At 53.7% G+C, this 17,457-nt stretch overlaps 1 protein-coding gene across 4 annotated transcripts; it reads left to right on the forward strand.

Moving 5' to 3' along the window:
• The first annotated feature begins 2,975 nt into the window (after nucleotides 1-2,975).
• Nucleotides 2,976-16,824, forward strand: SGK2 (serum/glucocorticoid regulated kinase 2). Of its 4 annotated transcripts, none has more exons than XM_040575909.1 (14): nucleotides 2,976-3,081; nucleotides 7,825-7,894; nucleotides 8,954-9,011; nucleotides 9,491-9,540; nucleotides 10,081-10,138; nucleotides 10,738-10,821; nucleotides 11,121-11,252; nucleotides 12,083-12,195; nucleotides 12,746-12,782; nucleotides 13,342-13,428; nucleotides 14,673-14,768; nucleotides 15,055-15,210; nucleotides 15,606-15,695; nucleotides 15,920-16,824. In XM_040575909.1, exons 1-14 carry the CDS (start codon nucleotides 3,045-3,047, stop codon nucleotides 16,073-16,075), a joined length of 1,224 nt encoding a protein of 407 aa, XP_040431843.1. In that variant the 5' UTR covers nucleotides 2,976-3,044; the 3' UTR covers nucleotides 16,076-16,824. The 4 variants fall into 4 exon arrangements, with proteins under 4 accessions (XP_040431843.1, XP_040431842.1, XP_040431845.1 ...); XM_040575908.1 differs by lacking the exon at nucleotides 2,976-3,081 and adding an exon at nucleotides 4,321-4,606; XM_040575911.1 differs by lacking the exon at nucleotides 2,976-3,081 and adding an exon at nucleotides 5,424-5,536.
• Nucleotides 16,825-17,457: the final 633 nt, after the last annotated feature.

The raw sequence follows: 17,457 nt of genomic DNA on the forward strand, positions 1-17,457 counted from the left end.
CGTGTTTCAGGCTGCTTCAGCCTTTCAGGTGAGGAGCTGGAGGCTCTGCCAGTGGCCAGCAGTGACTCCAGCAGTGTGCCCAGCCAGCAGAGCCTTACCTAGGTGCCCACCCAGGGATGTGGTGACCCCTCTGGGGACATCCCAGTGCCAGGCACCCACAGAGGGAAAGGGAGAGGGACAGGGAGTGAATGGGGGAAGGCCAGATAGAGGGCAATAGCTCTGATTTCATTTTTTGGCTTGGATCTCCTGTCCAGAGGGATGTCCCCGTCCTGTCCCTGCCCCTGCCCCATGGAGACGAGGCTCCAGGGCGGCTCCACCTTGCTGTGCTCCTGCCTTGCTGCCAAGCCCCATGTGTTGCTGGAGCACCAGCAGCGGGTCCTGCCCATGCCCAGGGGTTCTCCCAGCTCCCTGGTGCTGCTGCTGGCCTTGCGGAGGTGACACAGGGCTCGCTGTGACCCGGCACAGCCTGCAGCCAGGAGCACCTTGTTCTCACCTTTTGCACTTTCCCAGGGGCGAGCTGCCCTCTAATCCCCCAGGGAGGGAATTTCCTCTCCCACCTGGCTCCCGGTTCCCCCGTCCCCTCGTCCCCTCGTGGCCGGGTAATCATTTACTTCCTACCGCAGGCCACTCCTGCAGATTTCTCCTTCGACCTTCAGACCGAATCACCAAAACAAAAACAAGGGGAGGGAGGGAGGCGAGTGCTGCCTTCTGCAGCTGCTGCCGCCCCGCGCCAGGACTCCTGCTCCGCGCTCCCCGCAGGTAACGCCGGGCTCCTTTCTCCTTCCTCTGTGGCTTTCCCTTCTTTTCACCAGGGCTTGAGGCACTCTGGGAAATGCAGAGGTTTTGGGAAGGGGTCGTCCCCTGCTGCTGGGCACAAAGTCAGTGGGCACAGGGGCTCTGGCCCCAGGGCAGCAGCTGGAAGCGGAGGGCTTGCATTTCCTAAATCGGGCTCGCATTTCCTAAATCGGGCTCGCATTTCCTAAATCGGACTCATTTTTCAGCTGTGGGGGAATCCCAGCAACTCCAGAGAGGAGCACGGCACTCCTAGAAGCAGTGCTCCAGGTGGAAAGGTTTCTTGCTTTAAATGTGCCTGCCCCAGGGCAGGGACATGATGGGACAGGGTGGGAAGGAGCCTCCAGCACTGCTGCCCCCGCAGCCCCCTGCCAGCTCACTCCTGGGCCCCGCGAGGAGCAGCCCCGGTTGTTTTTAGGTTCTGTCCAGCTTCTGGAGCTGGCAGCTCAGCAGAGGCAGCCGGGGACCGAGCGTCCCCGCACCGCCTGCAGCAGGACAGGAGGCTCGGGCAGCACCAGCACTGGGGGCACAGGCACAGAAATGGGGTTTGGGCCCCGCGAGGCTCCGGGTCGCTGTGTTCAGCATCTCTCCAAGGGGGCAGCCCCCAGTCCCCTCCTGAGCAAGATGGGTTTGGGGGGCAGTTTTTGGGAGCTGTGAGCCTCCATACACCTTGCTAATAAAGCCACGTCAGTGCCAGCAGAGAGGGGCCGGTTTGGGGTCAGTGTGGCTCCAGGAGCCGACTCCTGGCTGCTAAACCCTGCTCAATCCGGCCGGGAAACTGCAGCCCTGCCCTTGTCCCCGATGACACGCTGCCCCGAGCTGGTGGCGGCCCTGGGCGGGCCAGGCTGGCTTCGGGGGGTGTGCTGCGGGGCAAAGACATGCTCATCCCTAAAAGCCAGATTATTTTGTAAGGAGAGCCTCAACCATACAGACTGAATGTGTCCTGGGGCGGTGCTGGGAGGAGAGGACAGCACGCAGGGAGATGCACCTGCCCCGCACGGGCTGGGCTGGCCGAGGGGCTGCTCCTGGCTCTGGGTTAGCCGGTCCCGAGGCTGTGCTTGGGGCCAAAGCTTGGGAGCAAGAATGTCCCAGCTGAGTAGTTCAATGGCAATAATCCTATCGGGGGTTATAGCCTCGAGGATGCTCAAGCCCATTTAGCTGTCTTTTGGGATAAAAACCAGATCCCAAGTGGTCTCCTCTTGGCTCTTTCATGGCAACATGGGACCCGCCGGGAGGGACTCCCTGCCAAAACCAAGGGCAATGCCTGGGGCACAGCCCTGCCTTTATGAAGCTAAAAGAAAAAGGTAGGGAAAAAAAGAAAAAGATTTTAGAGAACCTGATCACCAAAAGGCTAGTCAGTCCTTACTGAGTCCTGTTAGAAGAAGAAACAGGCTCAGACCTTTTAAATCCTTTCAGATCCTATCCCTATTCCTATCTTATCTTATCCCCATCCTACCCCCATCGCTCCACCAGGGCACAGGTAACCGGGTGGCCGAACATCCCCCAGGTAGCACCTCGGGCACCTCAGGTCACCTTTCGCTGCAGGGCGAGGGCGACTTCTTGGTGCTCTCTGGAGAAATGTGTGTGTTGCTCGTACCCGGACTTTCCCAGCAATTCTGATGGCTCGGGCCCACGCAGGTCCTCTGGCAGTGACACGGTTATGGTTATGGTTATGGATATTGCCTGATAGGGAGATTAAGATAGCACGCCCTATCTTAACCATACACAATCCTGACATAATAGCTGCATAAAACATTTTGAAATGGAATGTACATGAGAGAGAGAGAGGGAGAGAGAGAGAGAGAAAGCGGGGGTCATCCCTTGAAGGGCATCCCCCTTGTGCTGCCGTAGAGATCTGCTGGCAAATACCTAATTGCAGTCGTGGGTTAATCATTAAAGAGCCGAGTTCCTGAGCTGGTACACCGGGGGGACAGCTGGCACATGGGGACAGGGCTTGCAGGGGAAGGGGTTTGCATCCCCTGAGCCTGTGGGTCCTGGGTGGGGAGTGGGACAAACCCATTCCTGGTCCCCTGTAGGGATGAGTGCATCATGCCCTGCAGCACCTATAGGGATGTGTGCCTATATAACACACGTGCCCTGCAGCACCTACAGGCAGCACCTCCCCAGCTCTCCCTCCTGCCCGTTTCTCCTCTCACCATGGGCCCTTTGCCTTTGCACAGGAGCCGCGCTGCCTGAGGACGCCTGGTGTGGGACTGGGGACGGTTTCGGCTGCCTTTATCTCCGCAGCCTGGATGGAGCCTTCCTCCACCGCCCTGGGGAAGACGAAGGGTAACGGCCTTTGGGGTGGCGAGGGCGGGCACCAGCCCAAGGGCAGCTTCTCTATCGGTACTGGCTGCTAGTGCTGACAGCACTCCAGGTCGGGTATTTTGTCTTCCAGCTGGTGAAACTTTTCCTTCCAGAATGCTTCTGCTCTCTCTTCCTTGGCCACAAAAATTAAGGAGGAAATCCTTCCCTCTGAGGGCGGCGAGGCCCTGGCCCAGGCTACCCCAGGAGCTGTGGGTGCCCCATCCCTGGGGGTGCCCAAGTCCAGGCTGGGTGGGGCTGGGGGCAGCTGGGGCTGAGGTCTTTCCAACCCAACCCATTCTCTGGTTCTGTGAAAATATTTTTTTAACTAAATATGCTTCTCTGTAGAAAACATGGTCAAGTAGATTTTGACAATAATACTGAGACTTTTATTGAAAATCAAAAAAGAAGCTATTGATTTGCAAATAGCTGCTGAAAGAGTTCTGGAACATGAGCCTTTCAGTGCAAGCAGAGGCAGAAAATGAAGGGGAAAAAAAGTCCTCCCTCAAAAACATAATGGGATATTTTTAAAAACGATGTGGTAACAGCTTGAGGATGAGGCTAAGCAAAGCCATCAGGCTTTGACCTGAGACAGAACAGCATTCCCAGCCGCGTGCTGCTGCCCCTCTCTCGGGTGGCTTTTTGCTCCCAGCCGCTGCGGTTTGCAGCCCCCACCACCTCGCTGGCCCTGCACAGAGCCAGGCAGACCCCGCAGCCGGGGCTGGCTTTCCTCCTGCTGCAGCCACGGGCAGGAGATTTTATAGGAAATGACAACAGCAGCAAAAAGAGACTGCTTTATTTTTGATGATGAGAGAAGACAGCAGCCCTTCTACAACATCTCCCTTTGCTCAGAGCTTAATCTCTGCTGTAGCGAATGACTGCATGCCTCCAACACCAGGTTTTCCTCTCCACCTGTGTTTGTGGTTGTGTTTAATGCAGCTGCAAAGCACCAACCCTGCCGCCCTGGGCTGTCACCTCCCCAGGCCACTGGAAGGAGCATCTCTGGGCTCGAGCCGAACCAAAGGGCAGTGTCAACCATCCTCCAAGCCACGTGACCACAGACAAATGAGCAGCTTACTAAAACGTGCAGGAAATTTTTCTGAACCACCCAAAATGCATGCTAGGATGCAACTGGCTCCACCCCACCCTCCCCACCCAACCCCATCACCCCCAGCTGAGTTCCCAGTCCCTGGGTATATCCAGCAGGTGCCTTGCCACCTCAGCTGCTGATCAGTTCCTCCTCCTCTCCCTAAAGGGCTGCAGGGAGCCTGCACAAGGATGAGCACCCAGAGGAGGTGGAGGTGCTGGTGTCCATGCACCAGTGCGGGAGGCAAAGCTGCTCCCTGCTGGGGTTTTGGAGAAAGCCCAGAGCTGCTGGGCTGGTGGGGCAGCTGCTGGCAGCGGGGGATGAGGATGGGGAGCACTGGGAGCGAGGGGTGTCCGTGCTCATCTGCTGTGGGCTGCTTCCAGTGCTTCCCGGCACGGGCTCTGCTGGTAGATGCGCTCCCAGGTGCGTGTTTGAGGCTTTGTTCTCACAGGTTTTTATTTCTGTGCACAATGCTGCAAGCTATAGCTACCTGTTGTTTTTCCAGGTTTACAAACAGCTTTCAGGGTTTACAAATGGCTTTCCAGGTTTGCACGCAGCTCTTCCCTTAAAACCCAGAGGGCTCTGTGTGGGCTCCAGCCTGCTCAGGGCTGGGGCTGCTCTGCGGTGCCCCTTGGGTGCAGGGGATGAGGTCCCCGGGAGAAAGCTGGCTGAGCTGGGAGCTCTGCAGGGACAGCTTGGGAAGATTCCCTAGGTGAAGAAGCTCTTAAAGTCCTTCCTGGGCTTTTTGTGGTGTCTCAATGGGAATGAAGGTGGAGCTCAGTGCAGGCCTGGAGCTCTCTCATAGCCCTGTAGCAGGGGAAAGCTTGAGCGCTTCCTCTGCCAGCAGAAGCATGTGTTTGCAGAAGTCCTCCTCTCCCACCTCCCCCTGTGCTCCTTCTCCGAGCTGAAACTGGGGCATCCCCCCCTGTGCCGTGCACATAGGCTGGGAGCTGCCGGCTGCCCTAGGTGCTCCCCTGTAAGCCCCGAGCCCCGTCCAGCCTGTGTCCTGGGGCCAGCCCTGCCTCACCTGCTGCCAACCCCCGGCACGGGAGAGGACGAGGAGCTTGCTTCGGGGGGGTTTTGCAATCTAGGTTAGGTGGGGAGCAGTGGCATCAGGAAGAGGGTGGGAGGCAGCCCGCACATGACGAGTCTGTGAGGTTGCTGCTCGGCGAGGTGCGCGTTGCATTAGTAATGTGTTTGTAGCAAATATCGCTGGGCTGGCATGGGAATGTGGGTCACCGCCGGCAGAACTGTTGGAGGAAGAGGGAGCTGCTTCTGCCGTGCTGGGAAGGAAGCGCACGGTACCGAGGGATGTTCCTGGGGGAGATTGAGCTGCGGTAACTGCTCCGGCTTGTAAGTAGCAGCTCTGCGGCGTGCCCGCGGGTGGCTGCTGCTGGGGGTGCCCTGGGCGGCGTGGTGGGGTGAAGCCCTGCGAGGAGGGGGTGTGGGGTGTAGCAGCTGGTGTTCCTGGGGTGTAATAGTCACAGCATGCTGTGAAACTCTTAAAGACTCACTTGCTGATGTTGTCAGTGGCCCTGGCCGTGTCTGGAGCATCCCTGTGCCCCAGCAGGCACACCGAGGGGTGCAGCCGGGCATGGATAACCACGAGCTCGGTGTGTTTCCCTGACCTAGTTCTGCCTCTGTTGTTCCGCATGTGTGCGCTTGGAGAATCTTTGTGCTTCAGGGGGAGTAGGATTTGTTAGTGGTAAGGAAAAGCCTGTCTAGCTTCTGACTGCTCGGGAGGTTTAAGCCAGCCTGGCTTTGCAGGTATGCTCAGGCTGGGGAAGAAGGCTCAGAGTCTGAGTTGAAGGTGCTGCAGGATGGGGATATCAGTGTCCTAAAGCTGTGTCTCGCGCTTCAGTGCAGAGAGAGGCTCTTGTCTCAGAGCAGACACTTCATGAAACAGCCTGGTTGGAGAACGCTGCAGGTGAAGGTGCTCCACAAGCCCCTGCTGACCACGGGCAGCAAAGGAGCAGCCTGGGGGTGGGGGTGGGGGTGCGTGGCTGTGGTCCAGGCAGAGCTCCCAGCTGTTGTTCAGCAGAAGTGCTTCTGCCTCGCTGTGGTCCTGGAGACCTCACCACAGCAGTGCTGTCCGAGCCCCTCGGGGCAGCTGGGGGCTTGTCCTGCATCCTGCACTCACCAGCAGGTGCCTGCAAGGTGAATGGATGTGTTCCTAGGGCTTGCCCATGTGCTCTCCAAGACCCCCAGGCTGCAAAATGTCCACCTGTGCCTGAAAGGAGCGACTTTCCTCCCCGAGTCTGGGATCGGAGCGGTGTCTAACCTGATTCTAGGTTTAAAAACAGGCTTGTGGGGGTTCGGATCTGGCAAGAACAGGCTGCATCAGCTGGTAGAGCTGCGGGCACGCAGCAGGAGTGAAGAGCTGAGCTGCGTGGGCTTGGCTGGGCTGCTTTACGCAGGGGCTGGGAGACCTCACTGCATCACCCTCTGCCTGCTGCCGTTTGCAGCTGGGGGCTTGTTCCACATGCATGCTGCTCACCTCCTGCCCAGCACTGAGCCTTGGGTTAGCTCACCCCTGTGCTGTGAGAGCTGGCCAGCCTGCCCAGCAGCGTGGGACAGGTGTAGCCCCCAGCTCGGGTGACCTTCAGCGGACCTCGGTGATCCAGGCAGACGGCCAGGGAAAGGAGGACTCTGCCTGGTGGGAGGAGATGGGGCTTGACCTGTCTGGGTGCTGTCCCTCTGGGGGTGCCTGTGGGACGAGCCGTGCAGTTGCTGCGGGGTGAGTTATCAGGCAAGGTCAGTGTGCCGGTGACCAGGCTGACAGAAGCTGAATGGCTGCTGGGTTTTTCTTCAAGTTCCAGCTTTCCCTGCTCGTTCAGAAACTCTGAAGCCACAGCCTGGCTGGTTCCTCACCGGTCCTGTGCTGTTGGAAAAGCGTGTGTTTCTGTGAATGTTTTGAATCTTTCCTTCCCTCCCTCCGGAATCAAAACTAGGGCTGAGCCGGAGTGCACACAAGCCTTTGAATATTTCTGCTATCTCCTGCTAACCACAACAAGGAACTCCCCGGCTCAGGTTGTGCTCCCGAGGCTGTTCCACTCGGTCCGTGCGGTGGGCTCAGGGCTTTGCTCTTCCTCGGAGGCGATGATGATGGGTGGTGGCAGCAGCCCACGGGGATGTCCCTCGGTGGGAATCCCGGTGCTGGCTCTGGCTGCGCGTCCTCGGGCCGCTCATCGTGATGTGTGTGCTGGCTCACCTCCTGTGGGGCCCTGAAAGGTCTCATTCATGTCCCGAATTACCCGGTCCTGAATGAAAGGGGCAGTGGATGTGCCAAGCGTGTGACGTACCCCAGCACAGCATCGTCCTTGTGAGCACTCCCCTTGTCCCTCCTGGGGACTTGGGGCGCCTGGCGGAGGCTTGGTGGCAGTGCTGGAGCTTGAGTCCCCTCCCTGCCCTGGCAGAGGGTGCCTGCACTGGGGCTCCTGCCCTACCGAGGGCTCCAGGTGGGGGCGGGAGGGGAGCCGTCCTGGTTCCTATAACTCCCTGGGTATTTCAGAATGTGGGTGGAAGGGGGAGGAGGGTGGCTGTGGAGAGAGGAGCAAGGTCAGTGAAGAACAAACATGCCTCTGTGCGCTCGTGCTTGCGCCGTCAGCTGATCGGCTCCGCTTCTCCAACTTTCCCCACAGAACTTATAAAGCACGGCCGCGAAAGGATAGGACAAACCATCAAGGCATCCGGCTCCAGGCTCTGCTCGTAGTGAGTACTGAAGCCCCTGAGGGGCTGAGAGCCCTTTAAAAGCCCAGCCCCACAACGCCCAGCCTGGCGGTGGATGGAGCTGGCTGGCACGGGCCAGATGTGGGCTGTCCCCGGGGCGGCTGCCAGCGCCCGCTGCCACCCGGCGTCTCCGGCCGTGTCCCCTCTGCTGCAGGGCCAGGGGGCTCTGGGATGGCTGTGGATCTGTGTGTGGGGGTAGTGAGGGGCATCGCTCGCAGGTGAGACCCTGGGGGGCTGGTGGGGTCTTCAGGGCCCCTTTTGTACCAGGGAGGCTGAGGCACAGGGGGATAGGAGCCTACAGGGCCTCTCAGTGGGGTCTTGGAGGTTGGTGGGGCCTTGGGGGGATGGACAAAGCCCTCTGGGGTAGGGGAGAAGGGAACAGAGCTCTTCTCCTCCCCTCTCTCTCTGACATCTGTTTAATCCTGGCTTTTGCAAGGGCTGTAGGGGAAACCTTAAAACCAAGGGGAATCGCTGGCGTGGCGGGACCCAGCGATGCTCACGCAGGGCAGGTCTGAGCCAACAAGTGCTGCTGAAGCCCCATCCCCTTTTCCTTGTAATTTGACAGCCCCGAGCTGCCCTGCATGGGAGCCTGGGCTGGGGGCTGCAGCATCCCTGCACAGTGGGGTTGGTGCCTGGAACACTGCTCGGGGTGGGTCTGGTCCTGCCTGGAGGGTTGCAGCCCCGTCCAGCCCTCATCCTGTGCTGCTGCTGGCGCTCTGCTGGGCTTCGTGTATCAGCGCTCTGAGCATGGCGTTTGGGAAGGCTGTGCTTGTTTGAACCCCCTGTGCACCCAAGAAGCTTTTCTTCCCGACCTCCTGTTGGCATGCCCAGTGTGCCCCATGTCCCCTGCCTCCCAGCTCACGTGCCCCTACCCCTGGGGGCAGCAGTGCTGTTGGGGGATATCTGGGGAGCTCAGCTGGGGTCTTCTCTGATGAGGGGAGCATGCACTGGTCCCTGGTAGGTTAATGGTGGGAAGCTGCTTTTTTTTTTTTTTTTTTTAAGTTTTTGTTGTCAATGCTTCCTTGCTCTTCTCTTCCCCAGTGCTGAACGAGTTGCTTTTTTAATGGATCGTTCCCGGAGCCCAGACACCAGCGCTCAGGTGAGATCGTGGGTCTGAGCTGGCAAGTCATCCTCACTGGGATGAAGAGAGGGGCTGGCCCTGTGGGAGAGGCAAGGAGGAGAGCCTGAGTTAGCACGCTGGGAGGTCTAGTCCTCTCTTGTCCCTGTGGGTGAAGCTGGGTGGAGAAAAACTAGAAGAGGTCCTACACAGATTTTGAGAAAGGCGTAATGCTCCCAGAGTCTGGGGAGAGGAAGCTTCCTGGGGACTGGGAACAGGAGGAAGGCTATGTGCATGTGTGCATAGGTACTGAACTCCTCACTGGAAGAGGGAGGCCATGATACTGCTGTAGTGCGTAGTTCTGTCCTCCCTTTCCCCTCAATGAGTTTACTGAGCACCCATCCCATCTCTCACTGATGGGTGTTTCTTGAGGGTGGGGGATGCTGTGCTGAGGCCAGGCAAACGCAACCAGTGGCGTGCTCCTTGTGACTAATACCAAACACCACTGTCCTCCTCTCCAGCCTCCAACGCCAACTGACAACATCAACCTCGGACCTTCTGCTAACCCAAAGTAAGCTCCCTGCAGGAGCCAGGTAGGGTGTGGAGCTTGCTGTGAAGAGATCTGGCAGGGGAAAGCAGTCAGCTCCTGTGCCTCGGGTGGGTGGCGGTCACGAAGGACCGAACAACTGCATTAACTCAGCCTTTAACCCCGTGGGTAACACCAACCTGCTGGCTTCTGAGACATCCAGCTGCAGGTCATCCTGGTATTATAATTGTTCTTCAGTCCTCTGTCCCATCCCTCTCTTCTGAGGGATACTAGGGGAAGACTCCTCTTATTTCTGTTTGCTCCCTCACTAACTTTCTCTCTGGAAATGGGGATAAACTGTCTTAGCAGGTGGGTTGCTGAGAGGTTCCTTGTCCTTTTCTCAGCACACTGGCATATGCAGTGTGAATCCCCAGCTGGCTGGCAGTGAGGATCACCTGCCCAGTGCCCTTTAATCCCTTTCACAAAAGCTCCTGTTTCCCAGAAGGACCACTGCTCCCACAGAAGTGTTGCTGTTGCATGTTTTTTCTCCCAGAAACATTAACTTGCTTCGCTCTTGCTCAACAGTGCCAAGCCAACAGACTTTGACTTCCTGAAGGTTATTGGCAAAGGAAGCTTTGGAAAGGTAAGTGGCTTTGTGCCGGTGGGCTGGAGCTCTCTGCAGGCAGCTTGGAAGATGTCCTAGCTGAAGGAATTTGTCCTTCGCTTGCACCTCTCCCGAGGAACGTGGCCATGTTCGGAGTGGGACTGAGACCAGATGGGACCTGAGAGAGGTTTTCATTGTCCATTCGTACTTGGAGCTGTCCTGCCACCTCTGTAGAAAGAAGCACGGGAGTGGTTCATGCTCAAGGTGGTGATAGCGACCAGCAGTACTTCTTGTTTTTTAAAGTCTCAGACTCTTTCAGTTAATAGAGGATGCCCAGACAAAGCTGTGCTTTGTAAAACGGTAATGATCATCTTTAAATGAGTCTCTCTGAATGCTCCCAAACCACTTTCTTTTGGGTGTGTAAGAGAGATTCAGGGATGCTGCGTACCTCTTTCTGGCAATGTGAAAGTCCTGAGTGTGGGGAGCCAGTGGGCTAGAGCCTGGGCTTTAAGCCTTTGTACCTGACCCTCCAAAGTCGTAGTCTCAGTATAATCACTGACAAGAGCGTTCAGCTGGTGAGGAAACACTAACAGTGGCAGAAGATGAGACTCAAACCTGTGTCTGTGACTCTGTTCCAGGTTCTCCTGGCCAAACGCAAGTGTGATGGGACTTTTTATGCTGTGAAAGTCTTGCATAAGAAAACCATCCTGAAGAAAAAGGAGGTAAGTCTGCTATCCCCAGCTGCTTCCACAGGCAGTGTGGTTAGTGTGTGAGCAATCCTGGTAATGTAATTGAGGCAAGCATTCATGTAGACAGCTCACATGTTAACCATGGATTTCTTTGTGCCATGGGAATATGGAGAAAGGACTGAGATGAATCCAGCTGAGAGCAGAGTGCTTCCCTTCCTGGGGCTGGAGATGATCCATAGGGCTCCCAGCTTCTTTCAAAATGGGTGAGCCTGTGCAGCAGGCTAGACTGGAGTTTTGCCTGAAAATCTGATGTCTTGCATGCTTTTTGCTAGCAAAACCACATCATGGCAGAACGCAATGTGCTCCTGAAAAATGTCAAGCACCCCTTCCTTGTGGGACTCCATTACTCCTTCCAGACCTCGGAGAAGCTTTACTTTGTCCTTGACTATGTAAATGGGGGGGAGGTGAGTACAAGCTTTATTTTTAATCTTCTATTTGGTCCTTCCCAGGCATTCTGCTTTACTGCCTACAACTGTTTCTTGTCAGAAGATAATGATGTTGAAGCATAACATTACTTTGCTGGAAAGCACCAGCTAGGAGCAGTACAACTTACCTCACTTAAAAGTTAAGTGAAGATGTTGATGATTAGGACCTGTGCCAGCTAATCTTCATGGCAAGGATGCTGAGAAAAGTGTTAGGGACACTTTAATATCCCCTGGAGAATATGGTAAATGCTGATGTTGGTGATCTTCATGGAAAACCCACTTGTGGCCCAGCTCTAGACCCCAGTTTTGTGCTTAGGTGATGTCTCTGCACTGTGTCAGGCTTCTCTTTCTGACCTGCACGAGCTGCTCTCCTCAGCTGCCTCTTTCTGTGCTACCAGAAACTGGCTGGGAGATGCTGTTAACATGGATGCCTTGTTTATATAGGGGGCCCTAATCCATATAGGGGTCTCTGGGGGGTTCAGCTCTGCATGGGTACCACTCTTCATTGCCCCAGTACAGCTATAACATGCTTTGTAGCAAGCAAAGAGTCTGAACTAGACCAGGAGATGGCCAGGTTTGGGGCAAAGAGCTCTTAAATGAGATGGTGATATAAGAAGAGGGCAAATGAAGCTGTTTCTGGAAAGGTGCTTAGAGAGCTAAATAAGACAGCATGATTTGGGCTTATTTGGTGCTGTTCATGTGCCACTTGCTGCAAATCAGTTTTCACTTGAGCAGCTGGCTTCTAGGCTTGCTCCAGATACCCTTCAGCTTCTAGAGAAGACATGATCAACCCACTCATTTGTTTTTAGCTCTTCTTCCACTTGCAAAGAGAGCGCTGCTTCCGTGAACCCCGGGCACGATTCTATGCCGCAGAAGTTGCCAGTGCAATTGGGTACCTGCATTCCTTAAACATCATCTACAGGTGAGGCACGTGCCCCTGCTGGGGAGAGCAGAGGTGGTGAGCCAGCCAGCAAGGCTGAGTGCAGGGCTGCAGGGAGAAAGGAGGTCTTGGGGAACTGCAAACACCGGGACTAGGGTAGCTGAAGTTTCCTATCGGACAAAAAGGTGCGCTGCTGGCATTTTACCCTGCAAGAGGTGTGCTGACTGCATGGGGCCTGCTGGGCAGTAAGCACTTCTAGACCAATAGTGGGGAGGAGAGAAAATGGTTGGGGTGAGAAGATCTACAGCACACCTTCTTAAAGAGGTAAGAAACTCAGTGACAGCTTCTGCATGAATGCACGGAGAAATACAGGCTAATAGCTGACCCTGTGTGATGAGAGCAGCCTTTCAGTATTAACATGTGTATGTTAATATCCAACAGTGATGGGAGGTTGCACTTTGGATAGGTCCTGGTGAGATGGTCTGTGAAGTCTTGGTAGCTCCTGTTCTCAGCTGATGCTGTATCAGGTGTCAGATCAGGCTTTTCTGAACATCTAGCCAAATCTGCTCAAACAGCCCTTCTTGTCTTGCAGGGATTTAAAACCTGAGAACATCCTTCTGGATTGCCAGGTATGTTCAGCTCTCATGCTGCCTTCCTTTTTGTTTTTAGAAGTGTTTGGATCATAAACAGAAGGCTACAGTCCTGCAAGCCAAGCTATTTCTCCACTGCATGGGTCTTGTGTGTATGTACCACTGCGTTTCTGTGCAGATCTTGTGACTGGGAGCGAGCATTCCCCCTGCACAACTGCGTGCAGATCTCTGCCTGTACCCAAGAGCTGGGACCTGGCTTGTGGGGTCTGGGGCTGGGGTGCTAGGAGCAAGTCGCTGCTTCTCTGGTGGTGACCCTATGCAAACTGGCTCTGTGATAAAGCAGTGTCAAAGCACAGCAGTGTTGAATGTCTCTCCAGCTATGTAGTTGTAGAGAAACCTGTGTGGGGAAAAGTCTGGATTTATTTTATGTATTTTCTCTATAGGTATGTGCATGGTAGGATGCCCAGAAGGTGAGGGAGGGGAGATGTGTATTTTGGTGCCCCAGTTCATTCATTAGATGCTGTGTTAATGCCAGTGCTTGGAAATGCTCTTTCTTTTTTAGAAAGAGTGGGCTGGGCTGAAATTCCTCTCTTCTCAGGGCCATATAGTATTGACAGACTTTGGACTCTGCAAAGAAGGAATGGAGCAAGAGGAGACTACTTCCACATTTTGTGGCACTCCTGAGGTATGGCCTGTGCTGCAGCTTCCCTATGCCCTGGGGGCTGAAGGCCTTCTGGATCCCATAAAGACCCCGTGGCTGGTCAGCATCTCTGAAAACATGAGCTGTGAGAGCTGGCCAGCCATCAGTTCCTGACGTGGTCAGCCTGAAGCTGGAGTGGAGATGAGGTCTTTCCTACTCAGCAGGGACTGTTCTACCTCTAATGGCTAGCTAGTACTTTAAATTTGCTGCATTATCAGGGCAGGGATCCCTGCTCTTGGAATGGCACCAGGGCTGCTCCAGGTGGTTGTGGAGACAACCTTGACCCTGGGAGCCTGGCCTGTGGCAGCTGCAAGCAGGCTGTTTACCTGCGCTGATACCCGGAGCTGCAGAGCATGGAACATGCTGGTACTGACACACACAGGCCTTGCTGTACCCTTCGGTGTGTCCTGGGTACCCAGGAGCTGCAAAAATCTCATGTCCTGAGTTGAGGATCTGGCTGTGGGGAATGTCCCCTTGCTGGGGAGAACTTTTCCTGCTCCTTACTGAGCTGGGGATTCTGGCAGCACTTTGCTCTAGATGTTATCCCTGTCCTGCTGACCTTCAGATGTCTTGAAGAAGGGTCTGTAACCAAGACACTCTGGTATTCAAGCTCAGTAGGAGGGGCAGGGATTTGCTGGTGGCAGACCTTGGTTTACAGTTGGGACAAACTTATGCAACAGTACAGCATGAACCAAGTGGGACTGTCTGAGCTTTATTTTTTTTCCTGCCTGAGATAGGGAGCCTGATAGCACTTGGACTAATGCATGAGAGCAGGATTGATGTGCTGCTTGCTCTGCAGGTCACTTAAATTCTTGCCTGCTGCTTCTGGGCAGCGGTTATCAGTAGTGTCACTGCTTTGGACAAACCTACTGGGTCTGAAAATTGCACATTTCTCAAAATTACGTGAGCCCGTTACAAATGTAATATGTCAGTGCAGGACAGGTTTGCTGGTTGAGTTGGGGTGAATGGCCAATCCTTGTACAAGCCTTTCCTAGGAAGGGAGCACTCCAGCCCAGAAAAACTCTTGTGGTTGTGGGGGGTAGGTGCCTTTCAAACACATTATTATGAGGGATGTGGAGAGTCTATCACAGCCTAGTAGGAGATGCAGTGCAGTTGTGTGCTTCCTAGTGTGTTTGACTAATGTGAACTGCAACCAGGTTTGTATGCTTATGAAGGCAAAGCCCTTCCTTTATAATTTGACCCCAATATTTACTCCTGACTCTCCCCAGTACTTAGCTCCCGAGGTGCTAAAGAAGCAGCCGTATGACAGGACAGTAGACTGGTGGTGCCTGGGAGCTGTCCTCTATGAGATGCTCTTTGGACTGGTAAGTTTGGGAGCTGTCTATTTTATTCTACATGGTAGAGAACTTAAGAAGTTATTATCAAGCCTTATGATGTGACATCAGCCTGGTGTGCCTTTGGTACCTGATATGGACAACTGAATTCTGAATGAAATTACCTGGTTCAACACCTGGATCAATCATACCCTTGCCCTTGGAACAGCTAGATGGCGGGTTTCCGTCTTTTCCCTGTGGGACTCGTTTGGACCTGTCCTTTGTGGTTCCTTACGCTTGTGTTTTATCTGGCTGCTTCTCTTCTCTTTCATATTAGCCACCTTTTTATAGTCGGGATGTGTCTCAGATGTATGACAACATTCTGCACAAGCCACTCCAGATCCAAGGAAGCAAGACTGTGGCAGCTTGTGACATCCTCCAGGGACTTCTCCATAAGGACCAGAAGAGGAGGCTGGGTGCCAAAACAGACTTTGTAGGTGGCCCCTCTCTTATGACTGAGGGGAGGATGGATAGGAAGCCTTTCTATTGGGTCTCTTTCATGCTAAGAGCACTGCCTTGGGAAAAGCTTTCTATGCAGATTGATCAATTTCCAGCCCCCTAAAAGGGGGCATGTGAGGTTAACTCCTTTCCAAAGGGAAATGCTGTGGTTCCAGATGTGGTGGCAAGCTAGGACATGACGTGATGGTATCATCCCTTCAAGGGATTACAGGGCCATGACCCTTATGCTTTAAGGACTTGTTACAGCACTCCTACATGGACATGTTAGCTCCAAATCTTGTTTCCAAAACTTACTGCTATGAAACCAGTTGGCAGTTGCTGGAAAAGAAAGGCTTATAGACTGACGCTCCCTCCTCTCTTTCTATACAGCTTGAGATAAAGAACCATGTATTCTTCAGCCCAATAAACTGGGATGACTTGTACAACAAGAGGATTACCCCTCCATTCAACCCTAATGTGGTAAGTGAGTATTTCTGTTGGTATCTACTTTAAATACAAAAGGAATTGGGCCTGTGAAGTCTGAGGCACTTCTCTTACATCGACACTGAGGGATGCTGAAGTGTAGGTTATGCACTGCAAATGTGGTGGTGATGACTTTGGAAGAGCGGCTGTGTTAGATTGCATACAGGTAGGAGGCTGGGGTCTGATCACTCAATGATGTGCCTCTCCGCTCCCTGGTTTAGGCTGGTCCAGCTGATCTGCGACACTTTGATCCAGAGTTCACCCAAGAAGCGATCTCTGCCTCCATCACCCACACGCCTGACTTAGCAGCCAGCAGCTCCAGTGCCTCAGATGCTTTTTTAGGATTTTCTTATGCACCAACTGAAGAGGACTTCTAAGTTTTATAGAGGCTTTGAGAAGCCAGATTTTAACTGAATGGGTTTTATTTGTATTTTTTTTCCTTTTTGAAAGGAATGGCACTGTCCTTTGCTCATGGTTTATGGGAAGGGGGACTAATACACTAACTGGCTGGGATGGAACAGAGCTCTTAATTTGTGCTGATTGGATTTCCCTCTATATGTGTGTTTCCCTGGCAGGGAAAGTGGGATACCAGTTATTATTATTTTCCCCTGAGTGTCTTGTACTACTTGGCAGAATTGTATTCACTGTGGTTGTATTTATGGTTGAGGTATGTATCGTCATTCACATCACAGCCGTATCTGTGTGTGGAACTAATGCTGCCCAGCTACATATGACTGCTTTGCTTTCCTATAACAAAGGGAAACTCTTCACCCTACGTGCAGCAGTGGCTTCCTTCAAGTGGAAGTGCTTATTTAAGTGGTTGGGGAACAAGTAGTCTGGTTGCTAGCGGCCAGGTTGGAGTTAAACTGGGGTAGTTCAGTAGGTCTGCCACCCAAGCTGTTAAAAATCTGGTAGCAGCAAAGGTGTGTGTTAAATTTTAATCCTCTAGAGCAGAAATGCAGGATTCAGAGATGCTGAAGAAGATGCAGAGCTGCCCCAGCAGCTGGGATGAGCACTGCTACTTGTGGAAGGAAGCCATTTCCTCATCCTGGGCTCAGACACTGTTCATCTTTTACTGCTCCAAAGGTGGCTTATGCGTTTGTAAATTCTGAAGTGGGCTGTAGCCTTTCATAGGAGCCAGTTTTTGCCAATGATCACTGGCTCTCCCTCTGATCCAGGACTGGGGTGCTGTATGTAAAAATCCCAGATAAAAACTGATGTGAAAGGGGCTGTGTTGCTTGCCAAAATAAAGATTTGGTAGGGGGGAGTGGAGGGTGGGAATCCTTTCACAGCATGTGCTTGACTTTTCTGAGGAACATAAACACTGAAGTGAGCGGGGGGAGCATGGGGCAGTGGGTGCTGGATGGTGGAGCCCCGCAGGAGAGCTGCTTCTCTCCTCTTCACACCACTGCAAGACTGGCTTCCATGCTCCCGGGGTGCTCTGAAAATGCCTGTCACAGTTGATCATAGATGTAGAAGAGTTATTTATTCTGCCTTAATTTAAATGCTGGTGTACTTATTGAATGTCACTTAGTCTTTTTCTTTTTTTTTTCTGTCCAAGTCTTTGCCCTCCTGTGGGGACGAGGAAGGGGGACAAGAAATTGTAACTTATGTACAACGCAGGGATAAACAAGGGCATTTCTAAAATTTGGGTAATGCTCACACTGTTGGGAAGCTTGTCTTGGAACTTTTTTTTTAATTACCAGCCTCTACCTTGTACATGCTGGAGTCATTAGAAAAATGACATGGTTTATATTAA

This window comes from Cygnus olor, chromosome 16 (genome assembly GCF_009769625.2).
Source record: "Cygnus olor isolate bCygOlo1 chromosome 16, bCygOlo1.pri.v2, whole genome shotgun sequence".
Classification (NCBI taxonomy): Eukaryota; Metazoa; Chordata; class Aves; order Anseriformes; family Anatidae; genus Cygnus; species Cygnus olor.